The sequence below is a fragment of the Ammospiza nelsoni genome, chromosome 4 (assembly GCF_027579445.1).
Source record: "Ammospiza nelsoni isolate bAmmNel1 chromosome 4, bAmmNel1.pri, whole genome shotgun sequence".
Classification (NCBI taxonomy): domain Eukaryota; kingdom Metazoa; phylum Chordata; class Aves; order Passeriformes; family Passerellidae; genus Ammospiza; species Ammospiza nelsoni.
The window spans coordinates 39,986,995-40,008,107 of NC_080636.1; the positions used below are offsets into that span (position 1 = coordinate 39,986,995).

Consider the following 21,113-nt stretch of genomic DNA (forward strand, 5'->3'; position numbering starts at 1 on the left):
GGGTTACGTGATTTTAAAAGGGGGATTTTTATAGAAATTGAATCAGATGAGAAGGCAGCACTCTGCAAACAGAACTGACTGAAAATGAATGGGACAGAAACCATACAGTCTGAAAGTTTTATTTGCTATCAAATCCATCCCACACACCCAGCCCGCCCCACACAATCCCCATCACATTGCTCCAAATTGAGATCCCAATTCTACCAATCTCCTCCCAACTCCATCTCACCCTGGCAGCTGTGCAATGGAGAGTTTGGCATGGGAATGAGTTTTTTTCAGGAGGGAACAAGCAATCTGAGGTGGAATTGAGCCCTTTTGGGTTAAAATTCAGTTATTTTCACTGGGATTTGAGTGGTTTTGAAGTGACAGATTGATCCCTCTTGGCTTCTAGAGTGGAAAAACAAGGAGAAGAGAAAAAAATTAAGGTTGAACCAAAAGGGAAACCAAACAGGTGTGTTCCCAACATGGATCACAGGGAATGTGAGTGACCTGGGCTGTGCCCAAAGTGCCTCCTCCAGTGGGGGATGGAGCTGGAGCAGCGCACGAAGCTCTTCCCGCACTTGCAGGGCTTCCCTTAGTGGTGCCTCCGTTGGTGTTGGGTCAAGTTAGAGCTGCTGAAGAAGCTCTTCCCACACTGGGGACACTCGTAGGGCCTCTACCCAGTGTGGATGCGCCAGTGGGTGACGAGGGTGGAGTTGCGCTTCCACCCTCCCCAGTCGGGGCATTGGAAAGGCCTCTCCCCTGTGTGAATCTGATAGTGCCGGAGGAGATGGGAGCTGGTCAGAAACCTCTTCCTGCATTTATCACACTCATAGAGCCTCTCCCCAGTGTGGATCTTTTGGTAGCGGATCAGGTGGGAGCTCTGTGAGAAGCTCTTCCCACATTCCCCACATTCCCTACATTCGTAGGGCCGTTCCCCAGTGTGGATGTGCCAGTGCTGGACTAGGGTGGAGCTCTCCCTGAAGCTCATCCCACACTCCCCACACTGATGGGGCCATTCCCCAGTGTGGGTCCTCTGGTGCCTGATCAGGTTGGAGCTCTGGTTGAAGCTCTTCCCACATTCCTCACACTCGTGGGGCCTCTCCCCAGTATGGATGCGTTGGTGCCTGACAAGACAGATATATTGCCTGAAGCCCTTCCCGCTGTCGGGGCAGTGGAAGGGCCTCTCCTCTGTGTGCGTGCGCTGGTGCTGGATGAGATCAGAGATGGTCTGAAACCTCTTCCTGCACTGATCACACTCGTAGGGCCGTTCCCCAGTGTGGGTCCTCTGGTGCAGGATCAGGTCGCAGTTCCACCTGAAGCTCTTCCCACACTCCACGCACATGTGGGGCTCCTCCCCATCATGAACCTGCTCATGGAGCACCAGCTCCGAGCTCTGGCTCCATCTCCGGCCACCTTCCCGGCCCAGGCTGGCTCTTTCCCCCTCAGATCCCTGCCAGCTACGTTTGCAGCCCCTCCTCGTGCGGCATCTCCAGGGCTTTTCCTCCCTGTTGGCTTCCTGTGCCGTGGAGCCGCTCAAAACGGCCTCTTCCACCAGGTTCTGCCGCGGGCATTTGTCCTCCCTGCTCTCCATGCCCAGCTCCTGCTCTGGGGGAGGAAGGACAAGGACAGGATGGGATTTGCCTCTGTGCCACAGGCAAGGGCAAGGAGATCCCCCCAGGGCTGAGCTGCAGCCGGGGCCATGCTGGGCTGGGAGATGGAGCAGCACAGAAGGGAAAGGGGCACTGACTTCCTCCTCACCTGCCTCAGTGTCCGTGGGCATCTTCCTCTTCCTCACAGCCTGCCAAGGGTTGGCAATAGGAAATCCTGGTTTGGGGAAAACAAGGGATGAGCACGGTGAGTTTGAAGGTCCCTCTGCACCAGTCCATCTCTACAAGTCACTGGACATCTGGGCTCCAGAAAACCCTCCCAAACACCAAGATTCAGCCCTGAAAAAGCCTCCCAGGTCCCTTGCCTCTGGTGTTACAGTGTTCCCCCCTGTCCCAGCTGCTGGGATCACGCTTGGATTGGGGGTCCCACTTCTCCTCCGTGCCCGCCCTGCCCAGGCTGCTGGCAATCCCAGCAATGCCAAAAGCTCCCCCCCCTTCACTCTCCCCATTTCGGCATGCCGGGGCTGTTTGGGCTCCCGGGCTCCCTTCTCCCCTCATTCTCTGCTCTGGGCTGCAGCGGCTCCAAGGAGTCCCCCCTGCCCCTCTCCAGGCTCTTGAGGCTCCCGCCAATGGCGGCGCTCCCCCCTCTCTGGGCTCCCCACTTTGGACTCCTGGGGGACACAGGGCTCTGTTCCTCCAGGCTGCCTCTGCCGGCAGCCGCCACCGGCACCCCCCGATGTCTCCCCGAGGGGCCTTTTCCACTCAGCCTTGGACTGCTTCATTCTCCAAACATCCCCCCATAAACCCAACCCAGGGACCCCCCAGGATGTCTGGGCCTGGCTCCCCCTCCCTGCTCACCAGCGCGACGGGGGGGGTGGGGGGCAATGATCCCACAGGTGGGGGCTGCAAGTTCAGGCAGGGCTCCAGCACATGGTTCCATCTCTTCAGCCTTGATCCGCCTTTGTCCCTCCTCTTCCTCTTCCTCTTGTTCCATCCCCTCTCCTCCTCCTTCTCCCTCACCGCACCTCCTTCTCCTCTTCCATCCCTCCTCGAGCTCCTATTTCCCCACCTCCTTCTCCTCCTTTGTCCCTCCCTTTCCCTCCCTCCTCCTCCTCCTCCCTGACCCTCCCTCCTTCTCCTCCTTCTTCCCTCCTATTTTACCCCTCCTCCTCCTCCTGCCCCTCCCTAACCCCACCTACTCCTCTTTTTTCCATCCTTTCTCCATCTCCGTTATCCCTCCTCTTCCATGCCATCCCTGTATTTCCAGTCTCGGTCCATGCGATCCCAGTTTGGTGGGATCCCAGTCCATAGAATCTCAGACCAGTTTATCCCAGTGTGTATGGCCCAGATCCATATGGTCTGTGCAGTCCCAGTCTATAGGATCCCATTTCACAGGGTTCCAGTTTATACAGTCCCAATCCCTGTTTGGTCCCATTACAGTTTATCCTTTTCCATAGGATTCCAGTGCAGGCTATCCCAGTCCAGTTTATCCCAGTCCATAGGATCCCAGTTCCATATAATCCGAGTCCATAGGATCCCAGTCTGGGCTATCCCATTCCAGTTTGTCCCAGTGCATAGGATTCCAGTCTCTCAGGCATCTGCTGAGTAGGGAACTGGGATAACTGGGAGGCACAGGATAGTGGGGTGGGGGGGAACTGGGAAAACGGGGGAAACTGGGATAACAGGAAAAATGGGATAAGGGGGGAACTGGGATAATGTGGGGGACCGGGATAATGGGGGGAACTGGGAGAGTGGGATAATGGGGAACTGGGATAATGGGAATTCCAGGATAACAGAAATTCCCAGGATAATGGGAATTCTGGGATCAAGGGGAAATTTGGGATAACGGGAATTCCAGTCTAACAGAAATTCCAGATCAATGGGAAATTTGGGATAACAAGAATTTTGGGATAATGGGGAAATTTGGGATAATGGGAAATTTGGGATAATGAGAATTTTGGGATAAAAGAAATTCCAGAATTATGGGAATTTTTGGATAATGAGGAAATTCGGGATAGTACATATGATCCCAGTCCCTATTTGATCCCAGGCCATATTTGATCCCAATCCATTTGATCCCAATCCATTTGATCCCAGTCCATATCTGATGCCAGTCTGTATTGCTCGGCATACATTCCAAAAGGCTGGAATTCCAGCTCCCAGACAGGAAAAGATGTTCCCGCCCTTGAAGGCAAATGGAGCAAAATCCTACAGAGACATTTCCCTGCCAGCCTTCAGGACTTCAGCTCCTGGGACTGAGAATTAAAATAATATTTGGGAAATAAAGTAATAAATAATATGGGGAGGGTCTTTGGTGGCAGAGGGGTCAATTAAAACAGGGACGAGGTCAATTAAATCAGGGATGGAGTCAATTGAATCAGGGCAGAATCTTTGGTGGTCACTGGGGCAATAAATCAAAGGAGGGTATTTGGTGGTCCCTGAGGCAATTAAATATAGGGAGGGTCTCTGGGGGTGCCTGGGTCAATTAAATCAGGGGAGGATCTATGGTGGTCCCTGGGTCAAGGGAGACACTGAGAGAGAAACAGAGCAGGCAAAGAGAGACAGGTGAGAAAAGGGGAAACAAACACAATCAGCTGAGAAGGCGGCACTCTGCAAACAGAACTGCAACAGACTGAACATGAACAGGAGAGAAATCAGTAAGTCTGAAAATTTTATTTGTTATCAAATGCATCCCACACACCCAGCTCCACACAATCCTCATCCCACCGCTCTAACTGAGATCCCACTTCTCCCAATCTCCTCCCAGCCCCATCTTACTTAGGTGGCTGAGGAATCAAGTGAGTTTGGTACGGCACTGAGTTTTTTTGAGGTGGGATTGAGCCCTTTTGGGTAAGATTGAGTTGTTTTCACTGGGATTTCAGTGGTTTTCAGGTGACAGATCCATCTCTCTTGACTTTTGGAGTGCAAAGAGATAGAGAAGCTAGAAACATTAGGGCCAAAACAAAAGTAAAAGCTGCCAGGTGTGTTGCCAACATGGATCACAGGGAATGTGAGTGACCAGGGCTGTGCCCAAAGTGCCTTCTCCAGTGGGGGATGGAGCTGAAGCAGCGCACGAAGCTCTTCCCGCACTCAGGGCACTCGCAGGGCTTCCCTTACCGGTGCCTCCGTTGGTGTCGGGTCAAGTCAGAGCTGCTGGAGAAGCTCTTCCCACACTGGGGACACTCGTAGGGCCTCTCCCCAGTGTGGATGCGCCGGTGCTTGACGAGGGTAGAGTTGTGCTTGAATCCCTTCCCACACTCAGGGCAGCGGAAGGGCCTCTCCTCTGTGTGAATCCGATAGTGCTGGAGGAGATGGGAGCTGGTCTGAAACCTCTTCCTGCATTTATCACACTCGTAGGGCCTCTCCCCAGTGTGGATGTGCCTGTGCCTGACGAGGGTGGAGTTCCACCTGAATCCCTTCCCACAGTCGGGGCAGCGGAAGGGCCTCTCCTCTGTGTGACTCTGATAGTGCCGGACGAGATGGGAGCTGGTCTGAAACCCCTTCCCACACTTGGAACACTTGTAGGGCCTCTCCCCAGTGTGGGTCCTCTGGTGCGAGATCAGGTGGGAGCGCTGGCTGAAGCTCTGTCCACACTCCCCGCACTCGAAGGGCCGTTCTCCAGTGTGGATCCTCTTGTGCTTGATCAGGCTGGAGCTCCCACAGAAGCTCTTCCCACACTCCCCACACTCATAGGGCTTCTCCCCAGTGTGGATTCTCTGGTGCTTGGTCAGGTTGGAGCTCAGGCTGAAGCTCTTTCCACACTCCCCACACTCATAGGGCTTCTCCCCAGTGTGGGTCCTCTGGTGCAGGATCAGGTCGCAGTTCCACCTGAAGTTCTTTCCACACTCCACGCACGTATGGGACTTCTTCCCATCATGGAGCTGCTCATGGACCACCAGCTCCGAGCTCTGGCTCCATCTCCGGCCGCCTTCCCGGCCCAGGTTGGCTCTTTCCCCCTCAGATCCCCGCCAGCTGCGTTTGCAGCCCCTCCTCGTGCAGCATCTCCAGGGCTTTTCCTCCCCATTGGCTTCCTGCGCTGTGGAGCCGCTCAAAACGTCCTCTTTCACCAGGTTCTGCCGCGGGCATTTGTCCTCCCAGCTCAGCTCTTGCTCTGGGGGAGGAAGGACAAGGACAGGATGGGATTTGCCTCCGTGCCACAGGCAAGGGCAAGGAGATTCCCCCAGGGCTGAGCTGCAGCCGGGGCCATGCTGGGCTGGGAGACGGAGCAGCACAAAGGGGAAAGGGGCACTGACTTCCTCCTCACCTGCCTCAGTGTCCTGGGGCATCTTCCTCTTCCTCGCAGCATCCCAGGGGTTGGCAATGGGATATCCTGGTTTGGGGAAAACAAGGGATGAGCACGTTTGTAGGAGCGTCGGGGGGTAGGACGGTCGGGACGGACAGAGACGAGAGATCTCTGAAGCCAGGTCGTGGAACTTGAGGTTTATTGCAAAGGGCCTGGGTGCAGGGCCCTGCTTGGAGCTGCCAGCCACAGGTTGGAGCAGGCCCGAGAGAAGAGAGGGGTAGAGAGGATGAGAGGGTGAGAGAGTAAGAGGGGAAGAGCGTAAGAGAGTAAGCTTCCTGTTACAATACAATAAATCTTCTTCTGAGTTGAATATTCTATTTCTCACTAACCAATCTAGTACAAGATACAAATCCTAGAGCATTTACATACAGCCTGTAAGATTCATTACATCACCATACTGTGTTACATTTTAAACCCTAAAAACACTGCTTTGGACCCCTTCTGCTGAGCTAGTAGGGTCTGCTATGACCCCTGGGTCTGTCTGCACGCAGAGGGAATTGTTTCAACAAAAGGGGATTACCTTCAGTCAGGCCACACCATTGTTTTCCAGTTGTTCACTAAGGTATCTCAAAGCTTGCTTCCATCTCAATCTTGCTTAGAGTTTCAATATTCTCAAATTCTTTTGCCAGACAATCATATTTATGAGGCTTCCCTGTTTCATCTTCCCCAACACATGTTCAGTTTGAATGTCCTTCTGCCCAAGTCCGTCTCTACAATTCACTGGCCACGTGGGCTCCATAAAAACCTCCCAAACACCAAAATTCAGCCCTGGAATAGCCTCCCAGGAGTTCCCCATCGCTGGTCCCTCGCCTCTGGTGTTCGAGGGTTCCCCCCTGTCCCAGCTGCTGGGGTCATGCTTGGATTGGTGGTCCCCCTTCTCCTCAGTGCCTGCCCTGCCCAGGCTGCTGGCAGTCCCAGCAATGCCAAAAGTTCCCCCCTCTTCACTCTCCCCATTTCGGGATGCTGGGGCTGTTTGGGCTCCCGGGCTCCCTTCTCCCCTCATTCTCTGCTCTGGGCTGCAGCGGCTCCAAGGAGTCCCCCCTGCCCCTCTCCAGGCTCTTGAGGCTCCCGCCAATGGCGGCGCTCCCCCCTCTTTGGGCTCCCCACTTTGGGCTCCTGGGGGACACAGGGCTCTGTTCCTCCAGGCTGCCTCTGCCGGCAGCCGCCACCGCCACCCGCGAGGTCCCCCCAAGGGGCCTTTTCTGATCAGCCTTGGACTGCTTCTTTCTCCAAACATCCCCTCAAAAACCCAACCCAGGGACCCCCCGGGATGTCTGGGCCGGGTCCCCCTCCCCGCTAACGGGCGCGACGGGGGGGGGGGGGAACGATGATCCCACAGGTGGGGGCTACGAATTTAGGCAGGGCTGCAGCGCAGTTCCATCTGTTCAGCCTTGATCAGCCTTTGTCCCGCCTCTTCTTCCCGCTCCTCCTGTCTTATCCCCACCTCCTTCTCCTCCTCCATCCCTCCTCCCCTGTAACCCCACCTCCTTCCCTCCTCTTTCTCCTCCCGCTCCTCCTCTTCCATCCCTCCTCGAGCTCCTCTGTGTTATACCCACCTCCTTCTCCTCTTCCATCCTGCCCCTTCCATTCCTTCTCCTCCTCCTCCTCCCTTACCCCTCCTCCTCCTCCCCCTTTATCCCTGGCCTTCCCTCCCTCCTCCTCCTCCCCCAGCAGCAGCCACACCCTCGGTGCCCCGTTCCCGCAGCCCTGGCAGCCCGTGGCAGGAGCGGGGATGAAGCCGGGACAGGTCGGGATGGGCAGCGCGGGCCTCTCGGCTGCTCCCAGCCGCTGCGGACGGGGGGAGCCCGGCCCGGGCCAAAGGAGAGGCAAACTGGGCAAACTGGGGGCTGCACATCCAAACTGGGCCTTGCTGGGGACCCTGCCTGGCCACTGCCGGCCCTTGGGGCTCCTCTCAGCACATCCACCAGGGGGGAACGCACACAGGGCTGGGGGATCCCAGCAGTGGCAGCACTGACAGGGACTGGGCTGGACTGGGATCGTACTGGGAATGACTGGGACTGCACTGGCTTTGTACTGGGATCATACTGGGATCGTACTGGGAGTGACTGGGACTGTACTGGCTTTGTACTGACATCATACTGGGATCGTACTGAGAGTGACTGGGACTGTACTGGCTTTATACTGACATCATACTGGGATCGTACCGGGAGTGACTGGGACTGTATTTGCTATGTACTGACATCATGCTGGGATCATAGTGCCATGTCAGGCCAGACTGTGATCGCACTGATGGAGACTGGGATCATGCTGGGATCATACTGGGAGTGAGTAGGAGCCTGCAGGGAGCAATTGTGACCCTGTTAGGGAGAAATGGGATAAACTGGGAGTGACAGGGATGATGCTGAGTGTGACTGGGAGTAGCTGTGAGTAACTGGGAACATGCTAGGAGGAACTGGGAGTGACTGGATGCATGCTGGTGGTGATTGGAAACTGCTGGACTTCAACTGGGATGAACTGGGATCATGCTGGAGGTGACTGGGATAATACTGGCAGTGAGTGCCACTACACTGAGGCTGACTGGGAGTGCTTGTGAGCAAATGGGATCATACTGGAAGGAAGTGGAAAGATGCTGGAGGAAACTGGGGTACACTGGGAGATACTGGGAGTGACTGGAACAAAAGTGAGGGTAAAAGAGAGCAACTGGAACCATGTGGGGCACAACTGGTTCATACTGGCAGGGACTGGGAGCACACTGGGCTCATCTTTGGATCATACTGGCAGGGACTGGACTAATACTGGGAGTATCTGAGAGTGACTGGGAACACACCCTGCACATCATACCCCATACTGGGCCTGACTGGGAGCAACTGGGAGCATGCATGGAGCAAATGGCATCATACTGAGACTGACTGGGGTGATCTAGGAAGCAACTGGAACCATGCTGGAGGCAGCTGGGACCATACTGGGAGAGACTGGAAGCAACTGGGATTATACTGGGACCACACTGGGAGAGCTGGCATGTGAATGGGATCAAACTGGAGCTTACTGGGATGATACAGGGGTTGAAAGGGGGCAACTGGGATCACACTTTGGGCTACTGGGAGCAAGTGAGAGAGACTGGGATGATGCTGCAAGCAAACTGGAGGAACTGGGAAGGACTGGATGCATGCTGGAGGCAAATGGGATATTCTGGGCATGACTGGGGGATCATACTGGGAGAACTGACACCTTACTGGGGCCACTGGCAGTGCCTGGAAATGACTACAGACATGCTGGGGGCAACTGGGATATACTGGGAGTGTCTGTAACCATACTGGGGGGACTGGAACCACACTGGGAACAACTGGGACCATGCTGGGGAGAACGGGGCCCACACTGGGGGCAACTGGGAGTGAGTGGGTATAGTAGGAGTCCTAGTAAAATATATGTATTGCATAAGTGGCCGTGCCCCGATCCTAATTGTAAATGGGCTGCAGCTGTGATGTCCTTAATTGGGTGGCTGCTGTGGCTAATGAAGATAACTGGGATAAAAGGGAGTGGGTTGGCTGTGCAGAGAGAGTCTTGGAGGAGCCTTGACCCAGAAGCGACACTGCTGTGAAGAGCTGTGTGTGAGAAGACCAGCCTGAAGGTATGGGACTCTAGAAATACAACAACAGCAATAGAAGATAGGACAGCTGAGAGCTGGGACTCTAGAAATAAAATAACAGCAACTGGGACCATACTGCGAGTGTCTGTAACCACACTGGAGTGATGGAAGCACATTGGGAACAGCTGGGCCCATGCTGGGAGCAACTGGGATCACAGTGGGGGCACTGGCATCAGACTGGGAGTGACTGGGAGCAACTGAGATTAGACTGCAAGTGACTGGGATCATACTGGGATTATACTGGGAGTGAATGGAACCTGACTAGGGGTTACTGGGAGCTACTGGGCCCATGTTGGGATGAAAATGTGACACACTGGGAGCAACTGGGATCGGCTGGAAGGTTCTGGAACCATGCTGAGAGGACTGAGACTAGAATTGGGACAACTGGGATCATACTGGGAGCAACTGGGGCCACCCTTTGAGCAACAGATGGAAACTGGGATTGTGCTAGAGGAAACTGGGAGTAACTGGGAAAGACTAGGATCATTCTGAGGTATCTAAAACCTACTGGGAGTGTCTCTAACCATACTGGGGGGACTGGAACCACACTGGGAACAGCTGGGATCATGCTGGGAGCAACTGGGACAATGCTGGGGGAAACTGAATCTACCCTGGAGGCAACTGGGCACGACTGGGACTGTAATTGGGGCAACTAGGATCATAATGGGAGGAACTGGGAACATCTGGAATTATGCTGGGAGCAACTGGGATCAAACTGGGATCACAGTAAGAGCAGCTGAGTCCTTACTGAGTTACACTGGGACCGCATTGAGAGCGACTGGAATCATACTGGGATTGACTGGGAGTGGCTGGTTTTGTGGATTTTGGGGGGGTTTGAATTTTGGGGGATTTTATTGGCATTTTAAGTGATAGTTTTTCTGGGGGTGTTTGGGGGTTTATTGAATTTTTGTGGCTTCTGTTGAATTTTGGGGGTTTTACTGAGATTTTGTTGGGATTTTTTGGGATTCTCAATGATTCTGGGGGTTTTATTGGGATTTTTAGGAGATTTTGGGGCATTTCATTGGCATTGTGGAGCCATTTAGTGGGGTTCATTGGGGGTTTGGGGTTTTTCGGGATTTTTGTTGGGATTTGAGGGGTTTTGTGGGGTTTTTTGGGTATTGTCAGGATTTCTTTGGATCTTGGGGGAGATTTTGTGGTACTTTTTATGGTTTTGGGGACATTTTTGGGGGATTTGAGGAGTTTAATCAGGATTTTTGGGATTATTGGGATTTCAAAGGATTTTGTGGGCTTTTATTGGGATTCTAGGGTGTTCTAATGAGATTCTGAGAGATTTAATTGGGATTTAGTGGGTTTCATTTGGACTTTTGGGGGTTTTAAGGAGATTTTGGTGCCTCTAAGCTCTTCCCCACACCAAGCGAATGCCCCAAAAGCCCCCCAAAATTCCATCAAAATCCCCAATAATTACAAGAAAACCCTCAAAAACCCCAGAGAATCTCTGAAAATCCCAGTGGAACTCACCAAAATTAAAAAATACTCCAAGTAATTTCAATAAATCCTTTCTCAAGAAACCCCTCACAACACCAATAAAATCCCCCAAAATACAAAAGCCCAAAAATCACGCAATTCTCGCCCAGTAATTGCATCCCAAAACCTCCAATAATTCCTTTGAAACTGACAATAAAATCCCCCAAAGCCCAAAAAAGTCACCCCAAAATCCCCAAAACCCTCGCAAAATCCCCACAAACCCCCCCCAGAACCCACCAGACTCAGTGGGCCTGTCCTGGATCAGGGCTGTGAGATGCAAAGCTGTGTTTCATGTCAGGTACAAACAGGCAAAGCGTGTACTTGCGAATGAGAAATGTGTGGACATCGACAATGGGATAGTTGTGAATTCTAAAAATAACTGAGGAAAATAAAGCATGGAAAAAGGCCTTTGAACCTATCTTTTGTTTGCAATTAATCCTAGTTGATTTAGGAGCATTGGAATTAAGGTGTTAAGGGTGTTCCTTTTTGTGAAGTATAATTTTAGAATATTACTTGTATCCTTGAAACTATAGCTTTGGAATATATATAAAGGAAATATGCTTATCTCACGCCTTATTGAAGCAGAGAAAAACAGCTTGAGAAAGGAAGATGAACATCACCTCAAGAGTTTATAGTTTCAACCAAAGAGAAGCTGGACATCACTGTTATGAGATTTATAGTCTCTGCAATTAAAAGGTGGACACACATCTAGGGAGCTGGACCCCACCAGATGGGATTCGTCTTTCTTCTTTCGGAAACTAGACCATCAACATCTGGGGATACTCCTTTGAGATACATCCTGAGAAATTTAAATCACAATAGTGTATAGAATTGTGATGTAATAATTTGGAATAAAAATTGATGATGAGTAAAAGATTAGAAATAGAAACTACTGAAAAAAGCTGATGACTACCCCTATAAATACCTGTAACCATCAATTATCGGCATACAGTTAGAGAGAAAACTTCCCCCACTGTACCCGGTGCTGTATTGCTCATACTTTACCATAATAAATAATAAATTGATTGCTGCTTGAATATTGGTCTAGTCAAGCTTCTTATTCATAACAGGGGGCACCGGCCGGTAGAACAGGAGCCACTTCAGGGGGCGCTCGGAGCTTTTTGGGGAGGGGGCACCATGGGAGACCCCAAAAACCGGGGGGGGGGGGGGGGGTGGGAATCCCTGCTGTGCCCCCTTCCCCCCGAAACCCCCAGACCCCGGTTCAGGGTGGGCCTGGGACCCCCGGGACCCCCAAATCTTCCCCGGGACCCCTCCAGGAACCCCAAACCGCCCAGAGCCCCCCCAAGGTTGGCCCAGAACTACCCTGGACACCAAAACCTCCCCAGGACCCTCAGACCCCCCCATTTCCTCCGAAAATTTACCCCAGACCTACCTGAGACCCCCCCCAAATCCATCAGACTGCCCCAAATCCCACTCAGACTCCTCAATTCCCCCCAAAACCCTATGAAATCCGCTCAGACTCCCCCAAATTTCTCCCCGAACCAAACTCACAACCCCCCAGTTCCTCTCACAATCCCCCAAAATCCCCTCAGACCCTCCCACTTCCCCTCAGATCCCCCTAAACCCACCTGAGAACGACCCAGACTCGCTCAAGCTTCCCCCCGCCTCCGCCGCGTGCGCCGACGCCCCCAGCCAAAAGCGGCGCGTCCCGCCCAACTAATCAATCACCGCGCTGCACGGCCCCGAACTAACGAATCACGGCGCAGCTCCCCTCAGCAAGGCCCGCCTCCCCGGCGCCGGCCCAGCCAATCAGACGCGAGCCGGAAGCGGCGCCCCGTTCCCCGCCGCCGCCGGGACCCGCCGGGCTCGGGACAGGAGCGGGAGGGGCCTGAGAGGGGACCGGGGGGGTCCGGGGGGGCTTTGGGGAGGGGCCCTGGAGCATTGTGGGGGGACCTGGGGGGCGCGGATGGGTCCTAAGAGGGATCACGAAGCGGAGTGGTCGTGGGAGGGTCTGGGAAGGTTTTGGGGAGGGGTCGTAGGAAGGTCTTGGGAGGGTCTGGGGGTGTTGGGATGGTCCTGCGGGAGTTTGGGGGGGGCTCTGGCAGTGTGATAAACAGGGCCAGGAGAGCAGCTCCTTTCAAAAGGCCTTTATTAAAGACAGCTCTGGGTGCGGAACCTGAGGGGTCGCGCACAGCGCCGCTGCTCCCACAGGACCGCGCTGAGCAGGAGGAGGAGGAGCAGCAGCAGCAGCAGCAGCGCAGCTTTGTCTCTCGGCACAGCTGGGGCTTCCGTCCTCACCAGAGTCCTTAGGAAGGCAACGTTGGCTCGGAGCATAGGGGGATCCTCCAAGCTGAGCACTATTAAAATTATGGGGGCAGGACAGAATCCGGCTCTGCTCAAGGGTGGGTGATTTAGTGCGGTTCTGCTGGGGTAAAGTCATCGTTTATGTGCTGGTTTGTTGTTCGGAGAGGGTTCATGGAGTTCCCACAGCGTCTCATTTAAATTCAGTCTGGAACGGGAAGGGATACAAATCTGGGCTGAGACGGAAAGGGGCACAAATACAGAGTATGCCGGGGAGAGATACAAATACAGGGTAAAATGGTAACACTGGATAGCGGCAACTAAAGGCAAGTCCTAGAATTGTAACGTTCAATGTTTAACAACGGACCAACACTTCAAATTCAGACCCTATCAACTTCATTAACATCAACTAGCAATTACTGCTCTGAAAAAGAGCTCTCATCCCCAGGGTTTCATTTCTCAAATCTATTGGAGCAAAAATGAGCAATGTGCCCTGCTGGTGTTAGATGTTCTGAGTCCCTCAGCTGTGAGTTGGGTTCCTGTGCTGTCCTGCCTGGTGCTTGCTGAATGTGCTGGAACAAAGAGCTTGGGCCCTTGATGAAAACGACCACAAATGAGTTCATTGGGATTTACGGGGCTCAGAGTAAAAGGAACGAAGCTCAGGTTTGATCTAGAAAATGCTTCTTCCCTGTCAGGATGGTGACATCCTGGCTTCACAGATTGCTCAGAGAAGACAAGTAAATAAAGTTTCAGAATTCTTCATTTCTGTCCCATTCCTATTCCATAAGCCCAGGTTTGGTTTTCAGAGTGCCACCTTGTCAGCTGGTTGCCATTTGTGTCCTGCCTTCTTTCCTGCCTTCCTTTGCTCCTTTTCTCTTCCAGGGTCTCTCTTTACCTGTGGCAGCTCCCAGCCAAAGACCCTCCCCTGATTTTGTTTTTCCCTTCCCCATCCAGGTGCTCAAACAGCCCTGGATGAAGTACTGGAGGCTGGCAGTGAAATGTCTGTGTAAGATCTTGCTGCATTTGTGTCTTGGCCCCTTCAGGATTTGGCCTTGAAAGGCAGGAGCATCTTTTCCTTGCTGGCAGCTGGAATTGCAGCCCATGGCAGTGTGTGCCAGAGATGTCAGAGGGCAATTGCTGAGGCTGCCGGGGCGCTGCTCCTGCCATGCCTGCCAGGGGAGCTGTGCAGGGCAGGGTCAGGCTGCAGCAGCTGGCTGGGCTCCCCGAGCAGACAGCAAAGGTGGCTTTGCTGCACATTCTGCAGCTGGGAGCAGAGGGAAGAAGGGAAGGGAGTCCCTGACAGAATCCTGGAATGCCTGTGCCTGGAAGGAACCTGCCCCCAGACCCCAATCGGGCCCACCCCTGGATGTCCCCTGAGACCCCCCCAGATCCTCTCCCCAAACCCTTCCAGAGCCCCCAAAGCCCCTCCCCAAAACCTCCAGAACCCTCCCAGGACCCCCCAGAGCCCTCACCAAACTCCCCCCAGGACCATCCCAACACCCCCAGACCCTCCCAAGACGTTCCTACGACCCCAACGCCCCCCCCCCCCCCCCGATCCCCTCTCAGGCCCCTCCCGCTCCTGTCCCGAGCCCGGCGGGTCCCAGGGACGGCGTGAAGGGGGGGGGGGGGGCGCTTCCGGCTCGCCTCGGATTGGCTGGGCCGGCGCGGGGGAGGCGGGCCTTGCTGAGGTGACCGGCACCGTGATTGGTTGTTTCGGTGATGTACGGCGCGGTGATTGTTTGGTTTGGCGGGGTGCGCCGACATTGTTGGGAGTCCGTGCGCGCGCTGGTGGCGGGAGATTGTGAGGGGAGAGCGGGGCTGAGGTGGGGCCGGGGGGAAACTGGGGGGATTTGGGGCGGGTCTGAGGGGAAGCCGGGGATTTTTGGGGGCATCGACGGAAAATAGGGGGGTATGCATGGGTTTGGGGAGAATGAGGGGGTCTGAGGAGGCTTTGGGGAGCTTGGGGGGAAACTTGAGAGGGTCTGGAGCGTTCTCAGGTGGGTTAAGAGGGATCTGAGGGGAATTTGGAGGGTCTGAGGAGATTTGGGGGGATTTCGAGAGAAACTGGGGCGTTGTGAGTGGATCTGGGAGGTTTGAGGTGGCTCTGGAGACATGTGGGGGATTCTAAGGGGATTTCATAGGGTTTGGTGGGGATTGAGGGGTCTGAGGGGGATTTGGGGCAGTCTGATGGATTTGGGGGGGGTCTCAGGTAGGTCTGGGGTAAATTTTCGGAGGAAATGGGGGAGGGGTCTGAGAGTCCTGGGGAGGTTTTGGGGGCCCGGGGTGGTTCTGGGCCAACCTTGGGGGGGCTCTGGGCGGTTTGGGGTTCCTGGAGGGGTCCCGGGGGAGATTTGGGGGTCCCGGGGGGTCCAGGGCCCACCCTGAACCGGGGTCTGGGGGTTTCGGGGGGAAGGGGGCACAGCAGGGGTTCCCCCCCCCCCCCCCCCGATTTTTGAGGGGTCTCCCATGGTGCCCCCTCCCCAAAAAGCTCCGAGCGCCCCCTGAAGTGGCTCCTGTTCCACCGGCCGGTGCCCCCTGATCCAGGACGGCCCCACTGAGTCTGGGGGGTTTGGGGGGATTTGTGGGGATTTTGGGGTTTTGGAGGGTTTTTGGGAATTTCGAGATGGCTTTTTTGGGCTTTGTGGGATTTTGTTGGGGGTTTGGGGGGAATTTTTGGGGAGAATTATTGGGTTTTCGGATGGTTATATGATTTGGGGTGTTTTGTTGATTTGAGGGTTTTGGATTTTAGATGTTTTGTTTGGGTTGCAGGGGGGTTTTTGAGGGGGGGGGATTTATTGAAATTTTTAGCAGTTGTTTTAAATTTTGGTGAGTTCCACTGGGATTTCTGGAGATTCTCTGGGGGTTTTGAGGACTTTCATGTAATTTTGGGGGATTTTTTGGGGTTTTCGTGGAATTTTCGGGGGCTTTGGAGCATTCCTTGGGTTTGGGGAACAGCTGACAGGCACCAAAATCTCCATAAAACCCACAAAATCCCAATTAAATCTCTCAAAATCCCATTAGAACACCCTAGAATCCCAATAACAGCCCACAAAATCCTTTGAAATCCCAATAACACCAAAAATCCTGATTAAAATCTGCAAATCCCCAAAAAATGTCCCCAAAACCATAAAAAGTCCCACAAAATCTCCCCCAAGATCCAAAGAAATCCTGGCAACACACAAAAAACTCCACAAAACCCCCCAAATCCCAAAAAAACCCAAATCCCTTATGAATCCTACTGAATGTTACCACAATTCCAATAAAATGCCCCAAAATCTAAAAATCCCAATAAAACCCCCAGAATTTCTGTGAGTCCCAAAAAATCACAACAAAATCCCAGTAAAACAAACAAAATTTTAAAAAAGACACAAAAAAACTCAATAAACACCAAACTTCCCCAGAAAAACTACCCCTCAAAATGCCAATAAAATGCCCCAAAATCCAAACCACCCCAAAATCCACAAAACCAGCCACTCCCAGTCAATCCCAGTATGATTCCAGTCGCTCTCAATGCGGTCCCAGTGTAACTCAGTAAGGACTCAGCTGCTCTTACTGTGATCCCAGTTGCTCCCAGCATAATTCCAGATGTTCCCAGTTCCTCCCATTATGATCCTAGTTGCCCCAATAACAGTCCCAGTCGTGCCCAGTTGCCTCCAGGGTAGATTCAGTTTCCCCCAGCATTGTCCCAGTTGCTCCCAGCATGATCCCAGCTGTTCCCAGTGTGGTTCCAGTCCCCCCAGTATGGTTAGAGACACTCCCAGTAGGTTTTAGATACCTCAGAATGATCCTAGTCTTTCCCAGTTACTCCCAGTTTCCTCTAGCACAATCCCAGTTTCCATCTGTTGCTCAAAGGGTGGCCCCAGTTGCTCCCAGTATGATCCCAGTTGTCCCAATTCTAGTCTCAGTCCTCTCAGCATGGTTCCAGAACCTTCCAGCCGATCCCAGTTGCTCCCAGTGTGTCACATTTTCATCCCAACATGGGCCCAGTAGCTCCCAGTAACCCCTAGTCAGGTTCCATTCACTCCCAGTATAATCCCAGTATGATCCCAGTCACTTGCAGTCTAATCTCAGTTGCTCCCAGTCACTCCCAGTCTGATGCCAGTGCCCCCACTGTGATCCCAGTTGCTCCCAGCATGGGCCCAGCTGTTCCCAATGTGCTTCCATCACTCCAGTGTGGTTACAGACACTCGCAGTATGGTCCCAGTTGCTGTTATTTTATTTCTAGAGTCCCAGCTCTCAGGCTGCCACAGCTCTCAGCTGTCCTATCTTCTATTGCTGTTGTTGTATTTCTAGAGTCCCATACCTTCAGGCTGGTCTTCTCACACACAGCTCTTCACAGCAGTGTCGCTTCTGGGTCAAGGCTCCTCCAAGACTCTCTCTGCACAGCCAACCCACTCCCTTTTATCCCAGTTATCTTCATTAGCCACAGCAGCCACCCAATTAAGGACATCACAGCTGCAGCCCATTTACAATTAGGATCGGGGCACGGCCACTTATGCAATACATATATTTTACTAGGACTCCTACTATACCCACTCACTCCCAGTTGCCCCCAGTGTGGGCCCCGTTCTCCCCAGCATGATCCCAGCTGTTCCCAGTGTGGTTCCAGTCCCCCCAGTATAGTTAGAGACACTCCCAGTAGGTTTTAGATACCTCAGAATGATCCCAGTCTTCCCCTGTCACTCCCAGTTTCCTCTAGCACAATCCCAGTTTCCATCTGTTGCTCAAAGGGTGGCCCCAGTTGCTCCCAGTATGGTCCCAGTTGTCCCAATTCTAGTCTCAGTCCTCTCAGCATCGTTCCAGAACCTTCCAGCTGATCCCAGTTGCTCCCAGTAACCCCCAGTCAGGTTCCATTCACACCCAGTATAATCCCAGTATGAGTGTAGCAACTCCCAGTATGATCCCAGTCACCTGCAGTCTAAGCCCAGTTGCTCCCACTCACTCCCAGTCTGATGCCAGTACCCCCAGTGTGGGCCCTGTTCTCCCCAGCATGGTCCCAGTTGTTCCCAGTGTGGTTCCAGTCCCCCCAGTATGGTTACAGACACTCCCAGTATATCCCAGTTGCCCCCAGCATGTCTGTAGTCATTTCCAGGCACTGCCAGTAAGGTGTCAGTTCTCCCAGTATGATCCCCCAGTCATGCCCAGAATATCCCAGTTGCCTCCAGCATGCATCCAGTCCTTCCCAGTTCCTCCAGTTTGCTTGCAGCATCATCCCAGTTTCCCTCACTTGCTCCCAGTAGCCCAAAGTGTGATCCCAGTCACTCCCTTTCAACCCAAATATGATCCCAGTAAGCTCCAGTTTGATCCTAGTCACATGCCAGCCCTCCTAGTGTGGTCCCAGTATAATCCCAGATGCTTCCAGCCTCTCCCAGTATTGTCCCAGCTGCCTCCAGCATGGTTCCCAGTTGCTTCCTAGATCACCCCAGTCATTCCCAGTATGATGCCATTTGCTCCATGCATGCTCCCAGTTGCTCCCAGTCAGGCCCAGTATGGGGTATGATGTGCAGGGTGTGTTCCCAGTTGCTCTCAGATACTCCCAGTATTAGTCCAGTCCCTGCCAGTATGATCCAAAGATGAGCCCAGTGTGCTCCCAGTCCCTGCCAGTATGTGTAAATTTCCTGGCGTTCTTCTTTTCTCTTTGCTGGGCTGATTTATGTCCAGAGCTATTTCAGGGACGCCGCTTGTTAGTTTTCTGTGTTTTTTTGCTGTTTAGGTGGCCTGGAAAGGCCCAGGGATGGCCTTGGAGAGCCGACGCTTCAAAGAACGAGGAGAGACTTCTGATCTTGTCTCGGTCTCGGTGTTTATTAATTGTTTATCTAAAAGATTTTCTTTCAGCCCGACAGAGGTCTGCACAGCAAGTCAGCCATGGGCACACTCCCGAAGCCCCCGGGCGGTCACTTATCTTTATACCCTAAGTTACGTGTACAATATTTATCATTTTTCTCCAATACTTTCTACTCTTATTAACCTGTGCACTTCTAGTAATGACCAATCCCAAAGTGCCACCACCACCACAGAAGATGGAGGCCAAGAAGAAGAAGAAGAAGGACAGGACACGCCCCAATTCCTCCATCTTACTTCTCTAGACCCCCCTGTACCAAAATCCTAAACCCTGTGTTTCACACTTTAACTAACTTATCCCTTCACCATTCACCCAGTGAATTCCTCCTATCCTCATACAGGTCTCATCTCCTGTGTAGGATCAAAATCCTGCCACCAGACACTTCTGGCAACATTCCAGGATTCCCGAGCCCCCCAAGGGTGGTCTCGGCCTCTCTGCACCTCCATCCTGAGGTGCTGAGATCCCACATCTCCCCCTTCTGTTTGCACCAGGAAGACTTCCTTTGTTATCCGATTCATAGTGTGTTTTAAACATGCAAATATGCATGGGATGACAAGTATGAGGAATAGGAGAATTATTAAAACATAGAATCCTACTCTTAAAATTCCTCTCCATATGGGAGAGATGTCAAAGAAGTCTACCCTTAAAATTCCTCTCCAAATGGGAGAGATGTCAAAGAATTCTACCATACATTTTGCTTTGGCTGACAGATAGGTAAATTACCCCCATTGCTTATTTCAATGAATGAAAGAATGATGCGTATAAGCATCATAAAACCCATAATTCCGCTCCTGCGTGAAATTATTATTCTGTTTTCCATTCAAGACCCTAGAGAAGATTCCCCCAAAGTCTTTAGCTTCTTTTATTTTTCTTCTGAATCGTTCACTGCCGTCTGAGTCTCGACTTCCGTTTGAGTGCTCGTCTCTTTTTTTTTTTCTCTTGGATCTTTGTTCTGGGATCCGCATTTTCATGTTCTCGCACTCGAAATGGTTTCACGTGTCGTGCCGACACCCACGTCTCGATCTGTGGAGATACAAGCGAAACCCTTGCCCCCCACTAGGTGGCGCTGTCACCGGCCTCCCCAGCTCGGATGACAGCCTGAGCTCGACTGCCCCTGTCCTGTCGATTGCCGTGTTCGTGATCTCATTTGAGACCGTGTCTGCTTGGCTTTTAATTCAGCTGAAAATGGAGCTTGAACACCAGAACGTCTCCCTTGAAGGGAAGGGACTGGGACTCCGAGGGTTATACCAGAGGCATCAAGTCTGAGGAGGGTGTGGAGCCGCTGGGACATAGGATCCCGAGCACGGCCCCTCCTCGCCCGAGACGTCACTCTCTCCCCCTCGTTCCACCTCCGAATCTCCTCCCTTCGGTCTGTCCCGACTCTGTCTCCTCTCCCTCTGACGTTGTGTCCCTGGCTCCTCCCGCCGGTGTGTACAGCCCGCCCCCCGCCGGCACCCGGGCCCGCCCCGCAATTCGACCCGACTTCGCTCCCGGGTTTTTGCGAGTTTTGCCCGCCGCGCGCGTCTCCGCTACTCTGCCGGCCGGCCGGAGCGGCCGCCACCCCCCGGTGCCGCGCTGATAAAAGCCGCGTCTGCACTCATGTCTCCCTTTTCTGTCTCTTCACCCGCGCTTCCCGCCGGCTCCGTCGCTGCCGCGCCGTGCCCCCCGCGAGGAAGCGCCTCCCCCCCCGATCCCTTCTCTTCCCCCTGCACCCCCCCCTCCGATCCTGACTCCCTTGTATTCTCCGGAGTTTTAGGACGCTTTAGGAGCTTCTTGGGGTTTCTGGGTTTTGGGACCGGGGGCTTTAATATTATTTCCTGCTCTCTTTTCTCGAGAGCCCTTTCCCCTGGCTTCTTGAGGCCAGAACTAATTAAAATTTTTTCTTTTTTTTTTTTTTTTTCTCCTGGAGCTTTGCTCCCCACCCTCCTTCTGAGGGTGCCGGCAACTTTTCGTTGCTCTCCCAGTCTTTTCGACTGCGCCGAGATGATGCCTTTCTGGCATCAATCTTGCCGACGAGAGCAGCTT

At 53.3% G+C, this 21,113-nt stretch overlaps 1 protein-coding gene across 1 annotated transcript; it reads right to left on the reverse strand.

The window, feature by feature from the left end:
- Positions 1-574: 574 nt before the first annotated feature.
- On the reverse strand, positions 575-12,633 carry LOC132072707 (zinc finger protein 345-like). Its single transcript, XM_059471196.1, is given in 4 exon segments — positions 575-1,375; positions 4,664-5,700; positions 5,854-5,919; positions 12,574-12,633. Coding segments are annotated over 3 exon segments (1,860 nt in total). The 5' UTR covers positions 5,876-5,919; positions 12,574-12,633.
- Positions 12,634-21,113: the final 8,480 nt, after the last annotated feature.